The sequence below is a fragment of the Rattus norvegicus genome, chromosome 13 (genome assembly GCF_021556685.1).
Source record: "Rattus norvegicus strain SHRSP/BbbUtx chromosome 13, alternate assembly SHRSP_T2T, whole genome shotgun sequence".
NCBI classification, from domain to species: Eukaryota; Metazoa; Chordata; class Mammalia; order Rodentia; family Muridae; genus Rattus; species Rattus norvegicus.
The window spans coordinates 52,581,860-52,599,865 of NC_141546.1; the positions used below are offsets into that span (position 1 = coordinate 52,581,860).

The following is an 18,006-nucleotide window of genomic DNA, read 5'->3' on the forward strand; positions in this document are numbered from 1 at the left end:
TCTGGCTATTCTAATTTATAGCGCCTTCTATATCAGGTGACACTTCCTTTTCCTGCATATCTTTCTTCTCCTGTACATTTTTGGCAGGTTGTTGTTTTTAATATATAATTACTATTTTGGACACTGAAGAAATGGTTTACCAATTAAGAATACCTAGGATGCTCTTTAAAGAGGACCTGAGCTCAGTTTCCAGCACCAGCACCAGCACCCAAGAGGTAAAACTCAAAACTTCCTGCAACTACAGCTTCAGGGAACCTGTCTCCTCGGTTTCTTTGAGCACCCTCATATATGCACATGCCCACACATTGGCACTCACATTTGTAATTAAATTGAAAATAAATCTTAAATAGCTATTCAAATTGTGATAACATTCTCTCACTGTGCTCTTGAATTGTATTTCCTTGTTAGCTAGTTAGATTAAGCAGTTCTAATAATAAAATGAACATTAGTGTTCATTGTTTTTGAGGAGCATCGATTTAGATTATATTCTGCTTTTTCTGTGAGGATTTCTTGTGCTTATGTGTTTGAAGTATGTAACATGTTTGAATTAACACTATTTTCAGATTGAGAGTTGGCAAATATTTACGTTCATTCTGGAGATTTTTTTCCTTACTCGGATTATTGTTTTCCTTTATATATTAAAAGTGCTGGTTTTTCTGTTGTCTTTAAATAATTACCCTTATTTTGACAATTTCATGTGTGCATACAATGTGTTGTGATCATGTTTACTCTCATTACTCTTTTATCCTCATCCAACTCCTGCTCTCTCTTTCCTAACTTGTCTCTCTCCTTTCAAGTTTTTGTGTGTGTGTGTGTGTGTGTGTGTGTGTGTGTGTGTGTGTGTTTATACACATGAAGACCTTGTGCAGGTTCCCTATTGTATAACAGTGTCGTCTGAGAATAAAGCCTTCCGTCTTGGAGAGAAACTTCTTAAGACAAGATGCTAAAAGGAAAGTAAAATAACAGGATATTTTAGACAAGGAGGCAAAAGAACAGGAAATTCTAGGGATGAGATACTCAGTCAGAAAAGTCCATTAAGAGATGATGTAAACAACTCAAAATACCTTTAGGAAGTCCCTGAAACTGACCAGATTCACTAGCCCCTCACCAATGAACTTTAAATGCTGGAATATTTTGGAGATGTATCCTTTAGGACTGGACTCCATGACTCTGCATTTTGATTGATTGTGGTTTTTTTTGTTTTTTTTTTTTGTTTTTTTTTTTTGTGGTCTCTGTTGCAAAGAGAAGTTTCCATGATGAAGGATGAAGACTATGCTTATCTGTGTATGTAAAGAGCAGGTATTTATAGATTGTTGTTAGGAATTAGGCTGGCTTAGTAAATTAGTGGTTATAGATTCTCCTCCACTGACTTCACTAGCACTGAGTAATAAGGTCGGTTTTTAGTAGAAGCTAGGTTTTCAGCATCAGGATTGTTTCCCCTCTTGACAAGTAGATCTTATGTCCAATGAGAGTAATGTTGGTTACAGCCAAGGTTTGCATGCTACGACTTCACCCTTAGAGTTATGTCATACGGGCATCATAGCTGAGCAGAAATCTTGGTTGCCTCTGTTAGAGTCTTGCATGATACCTTCTGGAACCAGCAAGGAGAGATTTCCGTTCTGTTCCAGCTAAGGGGGCTTTGGGCCCTGTGTCTGAAATGCATGGCATCTTCAGCAATTACCATTCTCCCCTGGGGATTAACCAAGGGCTACCGAAACAGGCTGTATACTTTGGAAGTCTCTTTGACAGCCCTAGCCAACAACTCAAAAGGCTTCACATGTCTGATATTGGGGGTTTTCTTGGGTGATCTTTGAAGGGAGTACCATCTGTCTGGTGATGAAAAAAGATAATTAAAAATATATATAGACTGAAGGAGCTGCAGGGGATTGCAATCCCATAGGAAGAACAACAGTATCAACCAGACACCACAGAGCTCCCAGGGACTAAACTACCAACCAATGAGTACACCTGGAGGGACCCATGGCTCTAGCCACATATGTAGCAGAGGATGGCCTTGTCAGGCATCAATGGGAGGGGAAGCTCTTGGTCCTGTGACAGTTCAATGGCACAGTGTAAGGTAATGCCAGGGTGGGAAGGCGGGAGGGAGTGGGTATGTGTGTGTGGGGAGCACCCTCATAGAATCAGTGGGAGAGGGATGGGATAGGGGGTTTTCAGAGGTGAAAACAGGAAAGGGGATAACATTTGAGATGTAAATAAAGAAAATATCCAATAAAAAAGAATAAGATAATAAATGCACTTCTACATTCTTACAGAAAATGAAGCATGTTCAATTGTATTATACTTTGTGCTTTTGTATAACACCACATCATACAATTAATTCTACATAACTTAAAGAAAAAGACTGACATTTTCAACATAGCCACATCATATTCTGCCATACAGATAGAGCATAATATATTTAACAGTTCCTCTTGAATAGACATTTGGGTCTTCTTCCCCCCTTCATGTTTCTCTGCTAATTGAAACGTGTTACATGAAGAACCAAGTTTTATGAATACATATGTACTTTGCTAAAAAAATATGGAATTAAATACTTACATAACTCCATGTGTCCTTTTCACACACCATTATTGTTATTTTATGTGGCATCTTCTGCCTACTGTATTTGTCTCCCTCCCTCTCCTAAAGAGCTCAGTCTTTACCATTGTCCTTATCAGACCACGTATGTTCTTTTTACCCTCCTCCCTGTTTCTTGGACTTTTGCCTCCCCCCTCATCCCTAAGGAACCTCCCATTTCCCTGATCATATATTGCTATTCCTCTTTTTATTGCCCCTCACCCTGATACCCGGATCCTAGCAATGGTTCCATTTCACTTTATTAGTTTCTTTAGTTACTGCAAGTGATTTATGCACATCTGGGGATTTGGGGGACAGGAGCCTCCAATAAAGAAAACAGGTTACATTTGTCTTTTGGGTAGGGATTCCCTCACTCAATGGGACTCTTTTTCTAGTTGCATTCACTTACCTGCAATGTTCATAGTTTCAGTTTCTTTTTCATGGCTTAAGTGTGTGTGTGTGTGTGTGTGTGTGTGTGTGTGTGTGTGTGTGTGTAAAACAGGATGCTGAGTTGTTTTTATATATACCAAGGACATAGATCATGGTAGGTTTATTTATACATTTTTGAGAATTCTCAACATTGATTTGTATAGTGGCTGGACCAGTTTGCAATCCCCACAACAGTGAAAGGGAGTTCTTTTTTCCCACATCCCCGCCTGAGCTTGCTGTCAGGCGTCTCATTAATCTTTGCCATTCAGACTGTGGATAGGTGAAATCTCCATTTGTTTATATATATGTATTCATATGTGTATATATATGTCTCTATACACATATATTTATATACATATGTCTATATGTATATAGACATGTGTATATATGTATATATGTCTATATACATATATGTATATGTGTATATATGTGTATATATATGTTTATTGACTGCTTGATTTGATTTGATTCGCAGTTTCCTAGTAGCTAAGGATGATACACATTTTTGTTTGAGATATTTATGACCCATGTTTTCTGCCTTTGAGAGCTCTACTCAGTGCACAGGCTGGTTTTTCAATGAGGCATTTGTATTTCGACTCTTTAGGTGTTTGAGTTATTTTTGGCTTCTGGGTATAATCTCCCATCAGAAGTATGGCTGGCAAAGAGTCTCTCCAATGCTATGGGCTGCTTCTTCACCTGGTCATTCTAAACTTTTTAGTTTCATGAAGTCCCACTTGGTCATTTGTTGGCCTTAATTCTTGGGTAAATGAAGTCCTATTTAGGAAGTATTTTGTATTTTCCTACATCTATAAGATGTCGAGTTCTGTCTATGTCTTCTCTTAGTAGGAGTTTCAGTGTTTCAGGTTTAGGTCTTTGATCCATTTGGAGTTTGTTTTTGTGCAAGGTCAAAGATAGGGGTCTAAGTTCATTCTGCATGAGAACATTCAGTTTTATCAGCACCACTTCCTTTTCTCCAGGTTATGTGTTTTAGCATCTTTGTCAATTATTAAGTGGCTAAGTTACACATGCTCACGTTTGGGTCTTCAATTTTATTCCATTGGTTTAAATGTAGTTGTCATGCTAATACCATTTATTATATTATTATTATTATTATTATTATTATTATTATTATTGCTCGTAATATATCATAAGATCTGAATTTGGACTCCTACCAGCATTATTTTTTCTAGGTATTATTTTGGCTATTTTTGGTCTTTGTAGTTCCATACAAATTTTTAAGATTTTTTTTTTATTCTTCTATTTCTGCAAAGAATGGGACAGTTTTTGGTCGGGATTGCCTTGAGTCTATAAATAGGCTTTGGTAGAATGTCATTTTCCCAGTGTTAATTCTACCAATCCACCAGCGTGGGATGTCTTTTCATTATCAAGTCTCCATCTCTTTATTTAGAGGACTAAAGTTTTGATTCTTATTTTTTGTAATTTATCTGTTCTAAATTTAATAAACGATCATGTTAACAACTCAAATTGAAAAGAATTAGCAGGTATATTCAAGTGTGGTGGGAACAAAAAGAAAATATAAAAACTGAAAGACACAGAAGACAGTGATTTTTCTTGTAATGCAGAGAAAAAGCCCTGGAACACATGAATATTCTCTCTCTCTCTCTCTCTCTCTCTCTCTCTCTCTCTCTCTCTCTCTCTCTCTGTCTCTCTGTACACTCACTCACACATGTATATATACATACATACATATATATTTAACAAATTATTAGTCCAAATAGGATGATTGTTTCATTTCTCAAATAAGTAAAATAAGGGTCGACCTAATTAAATACTCGGCCTCAAATCATAAAACTTGTACTTGCCAAAATTGGAATTTGAATTTGATCAACTACATATTGTTATCTACCATGCTTTATTGGCCATTACATATTGTTTGACAAATCACTAACAAAATCAAATAAAAACACCAACAAAAACAGAGTAAGTTATTATTAACTTATGGCTTACATTAACTGCATTCATTTTCCTGAAACTGATTAAATATGAATACTCAAGTCTATAAAACATATATCATAGATATATGAGATATCTATCAAGTATACCCTTATTCTTTTTTTTTATTAACTTGAAACTTGAGTATTTCTTATATACATTTCGAGTGTTATTCCCTTTCCCAGTTTCCGGGCAAACATCCCCCTCCCCCCTCCCCTTCCTTATGGATGTCCCCCTCCCCACCCTTCCCCCATTGCCGCCCTCCCCCCAACAGTCTAGTTCACTGGGGGTTCAGTCTTAGCAGGACCCAGGGCTTCCCCTTCCACTGGTGCTCTTACTAGGATATTCATTGCTACCTATGAGGTCAGAGTCCAAGGTCAGTCCATGTATAGTCTTTAGGTAGTGGCTTAGTCCCTGGAAGCTCTGGTTGCTTGGCATTGTTGTACTTTTGGGGTCTCGAGCCCCTTCAAGCTCTTCCAGTTCTTTCTCTGATTTCTTCAACAGGGGTCCTTTTCTCAGTTCAGTGGTTTGCTGCTGGCATTAGCCTCTGTATTTGCTGTATTCTGGCTGTGTCTCTCAGGAGCGATCTACATCCGGCTCCTGTCAGCCTGCACTTCTTTGCTTCATCCATCTTGTCTATTTGGGTAGCTGTATATGTGTGGGCCACATGTGGGGCAGGCTCTGAAGGTGTTCCTTCAGTCTCTGTTTTAATCTTTGCCTTTCTATTCCCTGCCAAGGGTATTCTTGTTCCCCTTTTAAAGAAGGAGTGAAGCATTCACATTTTGATCATCCGTCTTGAGTTTCATTTGTTCTAGGCATCTAGGGTAATTCAAGCATTTGGGCTAATAGCCACTTATCAATGAGTGCATACCATGTTTGTCTTTCTGTGATTGGGTTAGCTCACTCAGGATGATATTTTCCAGTTCCAACCATTTGCCTAGGAATTTCATAAACTCGTTGTTTTTGATAGCTGAGTAATATTCCATTGTGTAGATGTACCACATTTTCTGTATCCATTCCTCTGTTGAAGGGCATCTGGGTTCTTTCCAGCTTCTGGCTATTATAAATAAGGCTGCGATGAACATAGTGGAGCACGTGTCTTTTTTATATGTTGGGGCATCTTTTGGGTATATGCCCAAGAGAGGTAAGGTCCTTTTCTGCCTCAGTTAGGTTTATCCCTAAATATTTTATTTTTATTTGAGGCTATTGTGAAGGGAGAGTGTCCATAATTTCTTTCTCTGTATGTTTGTTTGTGGTGTATTAAAAAGACTACTGATATGTGCAAGTTGATTATGGATCCTGCCACATTGCTGAGTTTATTTTTCCTATATGCTTTCTGGTAGAATTTGGGATCTCTAGTGGAGACTATCATGCCATCTGGAAACAAGGATAGTCTGATGACTTATTTCCCTCTCACTTCCCTTCAATTTCATTCTCTATTCTTATTGCTCCAGCTGGTACTTTGAGGACAATGTTGAAAAGGAGTGAGGAGAGTGGATATCCCTGCCTCATTCCTGACCTAGTGGCATTGCTTAAAAGCTTCTCTTCATTTAAGATTATGTTGGTTTTAATTTTCTTTTATTTATCTTTTATTGTGCTGACTTATATTCCCTCTGGCCCTACAATACCTCAACTGTTATCTTGAAGTAATGTTAGATTTTGTCAAAGACATTTTCTGCATATGGTTTATTACATTTATTGTCTTATATCAATCGAACCACACTTGCACTTCAAGGACAAAGCCAACTTGTTCATGGTGTGTAATCTTTTTGACACATGTCTGTATTGTTTGTAAGTAGTTTATTGAGTGATTTTGAGTCTGTATTCATTATGAGTATTGGTCTGTGTTTTCTTTTGTTGCTGTATCTTTAACTGGTTTGGATACTAGAATGATCCTGGTAACCAGGTCCTGCTCCATTAGTGAATGCATTTTTAAAATTTCAATTTTCTCCAAGTCTTTGTAATAATTTTGAGAACACTTGATCCTGTGTCATGCTGCAACGTTGGAAAAATCCAGGGAAAAGTATCCATTCCTGAATTTCTCCGTAGAGATGTTCTGCTGTCTGAGTCTTGTTCATTGGACTGTATGCTCTTTTAGTTCAAAATATTTAGGTCATATTTTCAAAAACCCTGATATTTTATCCAGTTTATCACTTTGTTCTTTATAACATATAACCCTAGTCATCCTTTGTATTTTCATGATACTAAATTCAATGTTTTCAATATTAACTCATCTTTGACTTCTATATTATTGGTTACTTTTGCTAATGATTTTATAGTTTTAATTTTTTATCACATTTACTTTATAATGTACTGGGCAGAGTGGGTGCACACAGTGAGTGCTCAGAGGTCAGAAGACAAACTAACTGCGCAAGTCCTGTCTTTCTTTCCTTCACATAGATCCTGAAGATTGATCTCAGGCCATCATGTTTGGTGGAATGCCCTTGACTTTCTAACTTATCTCCTTGGACCAAGATTTGATAATTACCAAAGACCCCTCCACTCCCCTCCTCCCCAGGTATTGTTGTTTTCTTTTACCCAACTTCCATTTATTTTCTCTCTGCGCCTCTCTCTCTCTCTCTCTGTCTCTCTGTCTCTGTCTCTGTCTCTGTCTCTGTCTCTCTCTCTCTCTCTCTGTGTGTGTGTGTGTGTGTGTGTGTGTGTGTGTGTGTGTGTGTGTGTGTGTGTGTATGTGTGTGCTGTGGTACATGCGTGGAAGTCAAAACACAAGCTCTGTGTCAACCAGTATTGGCCTTCAACAATATTTGAAGCAAGGTCTGGCGGTCATAGCTTCAGATTTGGTGATCTGCAAGCATTGGGTGGTTCTCCTTTTCCACTCTTATCTTACCCTATCCATGCTGTGGTTAGATTGGCTGCTGTATCTGGTTACTGTATTTACATTGGTTCTGGAGGTCAGAACACCTTGTGCTTGTGTACTAAGTGCTTTATCCCCTGACCCATCTCTTTAGCACATCTTTATGATGATGTATGAGAAAATACAATTTTTATTGTAAGTATGCTTTTTGTGGGGATTGGCACTAGTTTTTATAAACATGCCCCTGCCATAGAGGCATTTTGTTAGATCCCACGTTGTGGCTTGTTGCTGTTTCATTTTCATTGGTTTACAATGTTTACATCTGCCTTCACCTTCCTTAGTGACACAGTGTTCACTCAATATTATGTAACTCAATCTACACATTTGTGTAATTTATTACTGATTTCTAGTTTTATTATTTGTGCTGTGCTCCTCTGATTATGCTCCATTGAAAATAACTTCTACCTTGCATTTGTAGCCTAGAATGATTAGTCAGTGTCTACTAGGCCCATAAGGTAGCTAAACTCTCCCCATGCTACTTGGTCTTCATGAACTGTCCATTGATGAGAGGTGCCTATCACCCCATTTTTATTGCAATGGAGCCCATGTCTCCTGTTAGATCTAACAGTGCTTGTTTTATTGCATTTGACTTTCTGACATTAGTTGCATGCAGACTTATAGCTATATCTTCTTGTTACAGCAATTGCTCCATCATTCCATAGTAGTCTTGTTTTCCTGTGGTTTGTAGTTCCGGTAGTTCCAGTCAATTTTGTTCAATAAAAATATAGCTACTTCCACTTGATTTAGATCTTATTTGATGGGAATATCATACTCTTTTTTTTCTTCTAAAGTGAATTTCTGGTAGGCAGCATATTACTGGGTGTTGGATCTTTGTTGTAATTTCAGATAGCTAGTTTACACTTTTAAATTGGAGAATTCAGTGGTAGAGCGCTTACCTAGGAAGCGCAAGGCCCTGGGTTCGGTCCCCAGCTCCGAAAAAAAAAAAAGAACCAAAAAAAAAAATTGGAGAATTACTAGATTGCATTCAATGTACTCTTTTTTTCCCCTGATCACCATCCTTATCATTGAAGTCATAGTCATAGTCATCATTGTCATTGTCGTCGTCGTCGTCATCATCATCATCATCATCTTTGTCACCACCACCATCAACATTTTTAGTGATGCTGAAGATTGGATCCAAAGACCTGTGGGTCCTAGACAAGTACTTTATAACCAAACTATGAGGTGGAAATTTCTGGCTGTGTCACATGACACAGACTCCCAGTGATGTTTGCTGAGGCAAGTAGGACTCGATGGACCATGATGGGGTGCTTGTACAGTCAGCCTTGTAACACTTTGTCAGTATTGCATCTTCCTTTTGTTGAAAGAGGCATGGCAGAGAACTTCCCCTGGGTCACTCCTGCTGACCTGTGCTGATTCAGCCTGGCTGTTTCTGCCAGACCATGCTGTGGCCGCTGCTCCTGACTGGTGTTCGTTTTCCTGACACTACTGAACTGGACTGCTGGAATTGCCCCTAAGAACCACTTCTAAATTGGACTACATCCCCTTGTCTTTTTTACCATCTTTTGTCTCTTACCTTTGGACAGTGGGATAGAGGGTTGATGATGTAATGTTTGATTATTTTCTGTTTTGCTTTTGTTGTGTGAGAAATGGGATGGTATCTTCTTTGCATCTGAATGTAGAAATCCCTTAAAACTATTTTATAAATCTAAGCTTACGGTCATGAACTCTCTCCATTCTTGCTGATCTTGTCATGTATCTATTTCTCTGTTATTTTTTGTAGGTTAGCTTTGTTGGGTATAACAATCATGGTTGCATGGTTGAAAATTCTTCCAGGATTTGGAAAACAGCATTCTATTTTCTCTAGGTCTATAGGGTTTGCCAAGAAACCTTTCTGCTAGTCTGAGAAAATGCTCTTAAATGTGACTTGTTGCTCTTCTGTACCAAATTTACAGCTTTTACTTTGTTTTATCCTCCTCATAATAAATATTTTTTCCTGCTTATGTCTGTTTATAAGTATCCTCAGTCTGGCTACCTAGATCTTTTCCAATTGTTTCCTATTGCATCATTAAATAGCCTTTCTGTGTTCACCTATCTCATTGCTGTAATGCAAAGTGAGGAATGTGTTTTGGTTTGCAGTTTAAGATTGCACAGTCCATTCTCGTGGGGAGGTTATAGTGGCTGAACAGAAGATGACTGATCATTTCCCATCTGTAGTCAGGAAGCACAAGAAAACAGGAAATCAGGCTGGGCTATAAAAGCACAAGGCTCAGACCTACAACTCCTTCCTCTTGCAAAGCCCCACTTCCTAGAGGTTTTACAATGATTCCCAAACAGCACTAGTAGCTGGGGTCTGTGTTTAAAAAAAAAAAAGCTTACGGGGTACACTCCATGTTGTGACTACAAAAGTGCCCCAAAGTTCTCGAATGCATACTTTCACTTTTAAATTTCTTCTCCCTTTCTTCCCACTCTTCCTTTCCTCCTTTCTTATTTCAAAAGATCCAGGGTTTTTTTCCTACAATTTTTGGGTGTCTGCATGTGCGCTCATGGCTGTGTATGTGTTTTGTATGCATGTGTACCACAGTGTGTGTATGGAGGTGAGAGAAAATTTTGGGAGTGAAATCTCTCTATCTTGTGGTTTCTGGGGAATAAGCTCAGGTTATCAGGCTTGACACTGAAGGTCCTTTACTCACTGAGCCATCCTCTCTTTGGCCCAGAAGACCTGTTTTCTAGTTCATATATTCTTTCTTCTACTTCATCTAGTCTTTTGTTGAGGCTTTCAACTAAATCTTAAATCTGACGACTTGGCTTTTGAATATTTTGAATATTCCTGTCTGTGTGTACTACATGCTCTTCTAAGTTTCATTTTTCTCTGTTCTCTTGGAGTTCGTTAAGCTTCTTCATAACTACCTGTATTATATTCCTCACCAGGCACTTACTTCATTCAGGTTTCCATTTACTCCATTTTGAGAATTGCCTTTGGTGGTCCATATTATCCTGATTTTTATTTTCTTTCTTATTTCTTGAGTTCCTGCCCTGAGGTTTGTACTTCTCATAAATCAGGCATCTCCGGCAGCTTTATGTGGTGGCTTTTCCACAAGGTGATTTTGTCTTCAAGGCATGCATGTTTTGACATGTTAGTTTTTCAATGGTGGTTTTGAGTTTAGCTAGACATTGTGATCCAGCTTTCTAATTCCTTCCGTGGCTCCCAGGAGCATGTCCAAGAGAAAGAAACCCAGTCTCCATGGGCTGTACAAGATAGGGGGCACTCTTTTTTTTTTTCTTTTTTCTATTTTTCAGAGCTGGGGACCGAACCTAGAGCCTTGCGTTTGCTAGGCAAGCGCTCTACCACTGAGCTAAATCCACAGCCCGATAGGGGGCACTCTTAATGGTCCATTCGTGTGTAGAATGGACAGCAATGGAGGTGTGATGGTTCCAGTAGGTATGGCCCCAAAGACTGGCTGTCAGAATGCTTGACCCTGATTGAATGAGTGGCAGCATTAGGAGGTGTGACCTCACTAGAGTAGGTGTGGCTTTGTTGGAGGAAGTGTGTCACTGCAAAGGCAGGCTTTGAGATCTCGTATATGTTCAGGCTATGCCAGACTCTCCTTGCCACCTATGGATCCAGATGTTGAACTCTCAAGCTCTGTCACCAACACCCTTTCAGCCTGCATGTTGCCAGGCTTCCTGCCATAATGACAACAGACTAACCCTATGAACCTGTAAGCCAGCCCCAGCTCAATGTTGCCCTTTGTAAGAGTTGCCTTGGTCATGGTACCTGTTCACAGCAATGAAACCCTACAAGAGGAGGTGAAGGCCAGCCTAGTCTCTTCACAGCAATAGAAACTCTAAAACCTCTCCTTTTAGTACTAGTTGGTTATTTTAAGTAGAAAAGGTTTTCCAAATGCCTCTTGCCTACTTCATTTTACTCAGTGTTATGACTCTCTCGGATAGATTAAACCACTGTAACCCCAACGTCTTCCCAGGCATTCCTTCTCCTATTCCTTCCCCTACCAGCTACTTCACTCCTCAGGCTGACTTCATTTCACATTTAGGTACCGACTTAAATGTCATTCCCGTCTCACTTGATTGCCATCATGATGCCCCTCATAACTGGAAGAGGTTACAGAGGTACAGAGGAATATTTAAGAAGCTCTTAGGGAGTGGGTGGAACCTTCCAATGTCTCTCCCTCTTCACCACCTCCTCTGTACCCTCTCTTGATCTTGTTTCTTCTCAACTTACCTAGCTATTAACTAATTTCTTTCATGCTCATTGTTCGTGTGTTTCCCCCACCTCTGTTTTTCTTTCCTCATTAATTGTTTATCCACTTTACATCCCAATCCTGCTTACCCATGCAAGTGGCTGCTTTGAAGATCTTCCAATGTTTCACACATTAAGTTCAGGGCTTAGTGGTCTTTAGTCTCTTCACAGGCCAATGTAAAAGCTTCAGAATCTTCCTTGTAGTTTCGCTTGTCATTGTTCTTCTCATTGCTCCTTCCCAGTCCTTAGCTCTCTGACTTTCCCTGCTGGCCTGAGGAGGTTGGTTGTACTTACAGCATCCATGATCAGTGATGGATCCGACAGTCACCAGTATGACAGGGGCATGTGTTGAACCCCATAAAAAAGAAAATAACAAAGACGTGTTTAACTGGCATTTAGGATCAAGAAGGGAGAATGAGTAAGTCTCAAGTGGAATTGTTTGGCCACTGTTAAAGTAGACCAGTGAAAACACTGTCATCTGGCTACTTCCTGAAAAAGAACACCAAAAGTTAGCTGAGGGAGAGCACTTGGAATTTTTTTGTAGAAAAAAAAAATAGATGAATAGAAGTTCTACTGGAAAGAACACCTCAGGGCATTTGAAAAATGAGGCTGCAGGACCGGGAGAGAGAAGAGACAGAGCTAAAGCCCAAGAAGACACATGTGAATTCCTTCCTCAGCCATGTACTGCATGTTGACATGTAATAACGGCCGCACTTATCAATCAATCGGGTGGTATGCTATAGTACACAGGGTCCTGCACAAGGTGAGTCCATCTGGATTTATATCTCGATTTTACACAGAAAGTGAAGCCTAGAAAAATGAGGAATTTATCTACAGTGTGACTGTGGCAAGAATGACTTCCTATGCCTCATAACCCTGACATGGAAAATAATTTATTTGAGTCCCGAGCTACAAAACCCTAACTTTAAATGTACATCACAAGCTTTCCCATTCTCAGAAGGCCGTCTAACCTGTTTAAAAACACCATGAAGGTTTTTTTTTTTTTTCATCATTTGAGGGACTTCTGAAATGATTTCCTACTTCAATTTCTTTAAAAAAGTCAACATCACTAAGGTATGCGGCCTCGGCTGTGCCCATTAAGACTGAAACATATACGCCTGGTACTGACTTCCCAATAAATACTTTTAAAATAAAACTTACACCTAGCCCTGCATATTATAATGCGGTAAGAATGGCTTCTATTAGCAATTATGAACACATACCCATACCCACATACTGAAACCAATGCTTCTTTAATACAAGTCATGGGCTGTAAAACTAACTAGTTAACAACTAATGTGTGAAATCAAATTTACCCTCCTAAGATCTATGCTCCAGTTGGTAGATGGGGCGGTGATCCTCACTTAGGATCTGGTAGCCCACTGCAGAGACCGACAAGGAATGGAAAATGTTCACTTAAATTTTAAATTCTAAAGGTTCAAAGCAGATCCCTTTTATTCAAGGACAGAAAGGGGGACACTGGCGAGACTAGTAAGCTGTGTTTTATGATATAATGCACACTCAAAACCAAACCATAAAACCCCCAACCCTTCAGAGAGGTTGTCATTTTTGACTGTCTCACTGTTAGATTTCTCCTGGAACTGGGTAAGAACTGTTTCCACAGGTTCGGTGCCAAGCACAGCAATGGTCGATTTGGCGAGGTGAGAGGCAGGGAACCTGACAGATACTCAAACTTACAGTACTCATCTTTTATTTTTATATATTTATATTACGATATTGTACAGTTTCTGAAGCTAATAACAGAGTTCTCTTGCATGTACATTTAAAGCATAACAAAATAAAACGTATTTCACAAAAGAAATTCATATTACAGTACTGTGGGGATCAGAGGCAAAGAGTGTGCACTTGTGGGTGATGAACAATACATTCGATTCAAAAGAATAATCTGTGTGAATAACAGCTTCTTGGCTATAATAAATACAGGACAGGTTAAGAGCAACACCTGGAGTTTACGGATACAAGACAGGTGTTTTGTAATGGACGCACTTAGGAACGGTAGAGCGCTCTTGACTTGGCAGCGGCATCTTGCTAGCTCTACAATCATTAGACCTTTTTGAGCACTGCAGATGAGGCTACCCTACATTCACCACCCCATACCTCAGCGTGCCAACCGCAGTTACTGCCCATTTTCCCCTGGGTAACTAGTACCAATGTTCAAGCAAGGTTTCAAATCAGCCGTACCTTTAATTTGACCTGTTACTCAAATCAGTTCAGTTCCAACATTCAACTTCATATCAAATTACTCATAAACAGAAATATAAAGAGTATATTTTATAGGTGATGGTTAAGATTAGAAATTCTAATCAACTCCATAACCATTTGCAAATATCACACTGAATTTATTGTTACACAGTAGATTCTTTGGAGGTGGGGTGGATATGAACACTTGGACTAAAGGACAGTGACCATCCCTAACCATTAAGGTCTCCAGCTCCCCCCAGTCCCCCTCCCCCATTTTTTAGAAGACCGATTCACAAAGCAAAATCACTACAAGGGATAAGCCTTGTATTTTCATTGATTCGGTTTTGGTTTTTTTGAGATAGGCTTTTCTCTGTGTAGCCCAGGCTGTCCTGGAACTCATAGAGATCCACCTGCCTCTGCCCTCCAAGTGCTGAGATTAAAAGTATGCACCACCAATGCCGGGCAGAACCTTTTGTTTTCAAAGATGGAAAGAAAATGACTCTTGTAGGCAGGGGATATTGCATCTCGGTCAGTCCTGTGACATTAGAGTGGACATAGCACAATACAAATAAATGGTCGCCAGAAGCAGCTTTCTTCACGCCTCTGGATAAATGCTCTGAGCCACTAAGATCTGGGACACACCCAGTTCAGCCTTCAGGATGAAAAACCAACCAGATGTCCCTTGTCTAAGACAGCAAGCACAGCCAATTAAAAGACGAGCCACTATTTTGAAAACTTACAGATTGCTTGACAATAACTATAGAAAGAATACTCTGTGAGAAAACAAACCCAAGAGCTCTTTTGGCCACAGTACAAGCTGCCCCACCAGCAGGATAAGCCTTCCCAATGTTCAATCATGGGACACAGTGTTCTGCAACCGCCACGGCCGCTCTGTTCTTTGGCTCCACAAGTCTTTCAAGACACTGGTTGGTATTAAGATGAAGACATTCAGGGAAAACAAATTCCACCTCAGGGTTTCCTAAATAGCTCTCCTTTTTATATTTTTTTCTTAACTAAAATGAGCATCACCCATGTCTGTCATCTTCATACACAAATATAGTACTTTACTCCAAAGTGTCTCCACAGAAACGCTGCTCTCCTAATGGTTCTGTCTATTAAGGGCCAGTCTCCATGGCCTTACACATACTCTAAAATTATAACCCTGTCAAACAACATCGACATCCACAGGCACATTTTAACATACATCTTCTCTTCCTAACAAGATAAAACAGATGCACACAGAATGGCCCAAAAGTTTTTTAAAAAAAGTTTCAATCTAAGAAAAGTGTTGGCATACCAAATCTCTTTTACAAAGGGAGTTCGTTGTCAGAGAATCTGAAACATTTAGTGGATAAAATGCACACACAATATAAATAAGAAAGTAACTTGAATAAAAAAAAATTCTGAAGGGGAACTGATCAAAACTTCATTCAATATATGAATAAAAATATACACTTACATTACAGTGTATAGCTATGAGTTAAGTGTATTTAGATTTGTAAAGAAATTGAACTATAGTTACTACAAGATTATTCCAGAATATTCTTCAAATGTACAGTAAGAACACAAAGCCTTGAGCAATGTGCAACTTTAAAAATGACTATCACGCCAGGCAAACAAGTCCTTAACCACTTTTAAAATGGCTTCATTCACACCATTTAAACACAAAAAGGCTTTCAAAGGCATTAAAACACGAGACTTTCAGTGTCCAACTCACATTTCGTCCTCTATGTTTTCACATTTAATAGTTGCATTTTGAGTGTATAAACTAAAAATTTTCAATCTTTCTCAAAAGTTCATGTCTGCATTTAGTATAAGAATTATATTCGAAAACTATAATGCTAAGAACTAAATAAAACATGTACTTCAAACTTAAAAAAAAACAAAGAACTTCACAATTATGTCCACTAGGATGTCCGTTAAGTGACTTAAAAACAAACGTGTCACATGCTCAGGTCTTTCCTCGGGTTCTGCCTCCTCCCTCCAGACAGTGCCTCTGTGTCCTCCTCCACCTGGCACTTACTATCTAGAAACACAATCTCTCAGCAGAAACGCTAAACAATTCTCAAACCTTACGCCCTTAAAACCTCTTGTGCTTGCGTCCTTGATGCAATCTGAGCATCCCAGAGTTGGGGGTTGGGAAGGTGACTGAGCCTGGTAGAAAATGAAGCTCATATGAAAACTGGTTAAGGATTCAAAGCGCATTAGCTCTGAAATAGTAATCTTAACACCCAGACAAAAGCGGGGAGGTATGATTTGCACAAAAACACTTTTAAGTTATTTAAGTCGCCGTCTTCAGGGTCTCGTACAGTTTAGCTGCTGGCGGTACAGGCATGCATCCTCTTTGCCACATCATAAACGTAGGCGATGTCCGGTCGCTTCTCCGGATCTGGGTTGATGCATATATTAACTAACTGTCGGAGCTGAAAACAAAACAGAACAAGTTAAATCAGCTTCCTTAATTGTGAGCACCGTAATCTTGAATAGTTAGCTAGAAGGCTTCTAGCTAACTCTAGATACACAGCCTCTACCTGATCTAGAATCTGACACGTTAGCTTTGGCAAACAAGTTTTCCATACAAAGTGATGAGAGTACATGTGGATCAGACACATTTATCATAAGTGAAAAATATATAACATTTGGTACTTTTATACTTTGTCAGCATGGTAAAGTATGAATATTACTCTAATACTTAAGTATGCAAAGTAGTATTTAAATGTTCCCACTTTAGAAAGGAGTTGAGATCTATATAAGGGGGAGGAGTGGGGATGGGAGGGGGGAGATCCTCAAAGGTTAAGATACTTTCTTTTCCAGACTCAACAATTAAAATGTTGAGTTTTATTCTCAATTCCAGTAACCTCTGGCAATTATGTGTCTCTTTGTAACAGCATATAGCATCTTTATATCCACATCTTCTTGCCCTGTACCTGTTATCATTAGCAATACTTTAGACATTTTGAGAACGTTCCGGCATGCAGATTAGCATAGCACTTGGTGAGTTATTAAATCTGCATTTCTTCATGTCCTTCATTGCAGATATTCATAGTCAACCAAGATTATCAATGGGCAGAGTAACAGTTTATTTTGTAACACTGCTACATCATACAAGCCAGTTCCGAAGCTTCCCTGTCTCTCAGAGAACTTCAGAACAGGGTGCTCTCTGTAGCCAATGAACAACCAATGGCCAGCCCTGATTCACTGAAGAGGAATCAACCACAAGCACAGGAGGAATAGAACACAGCTGAAGACAACAGAGATTACAGGGGTGCCCAAAAGGGGCAAGGGCTAGCACCAATGAGAAACAGAGGTAGGGGCACCAGTGGGCAGCTGAGAGGCATACTACCCAGCTGTACAGGGGGAGCCTGGAGGATTCCAGAGGCTGTGGTAGAGAAAGGCGATGCTGAGTTAACAGTGCTTGCTCTGCAGGCTCTTTTATATGCCCAATCCCCACCACTTAAACAACCAAACAAAACCCTATTGCCATCAAGTTTTCTTTGCCAGTGGTATTACTGACAGATTTATCACTGTCAGCTCTATAAGATATGGGATAGGCAGACCTCAATGTACTTATGAGTGAAATTTTTTATAAAGTGTTTGTATGATTTAACATGACTTAATCTCCCTAACAACTCTCCAGGAATACTACTACCAAGGCAGCCCAGTTTTATAAAGCAGCAGGGTCCAAGATCCTAAAGGCCTTAGAAGCAGATTTGAACTGAAAGGGTTTCACTTTAGGCACAGGCTTTCT

At 39.4% G+C, this 18,006-nt stretch overlaps 1 protein-coding gene across 4 annotated transcripts in view; it reads right to left on the reverse strand.

The window, feature by feature from the left end:
- Nucleotides 1-13,744: 13,744 nt before the first annotated feature.
- Nucleotides 13,745-18,006, reverse strand: part of Nek7 (NIMA-related kinase 7) — a 127,446-nt gene continuing 123,184 nt past the window's right edge. For 3 of the 4 annotated variants that reach the window (XM_087581224.1, XM_087581221.1, XM_087581223.1), the window contains one exon: nt 13,751-16,681. In XM_087581224.1, coding sequence (XP_087437350.1) covers nt 16,571-16,681 — 111 coding nt within the window. In that variant the 3' untranslated portion in view covers nt 13,751-16,570. Of the gene's footprint in view, nt 16,682-18,006 lie in introns of all 4 variants that reach the window. The other variant, NM_001108346.3, reaches the window with a different exon arrangement.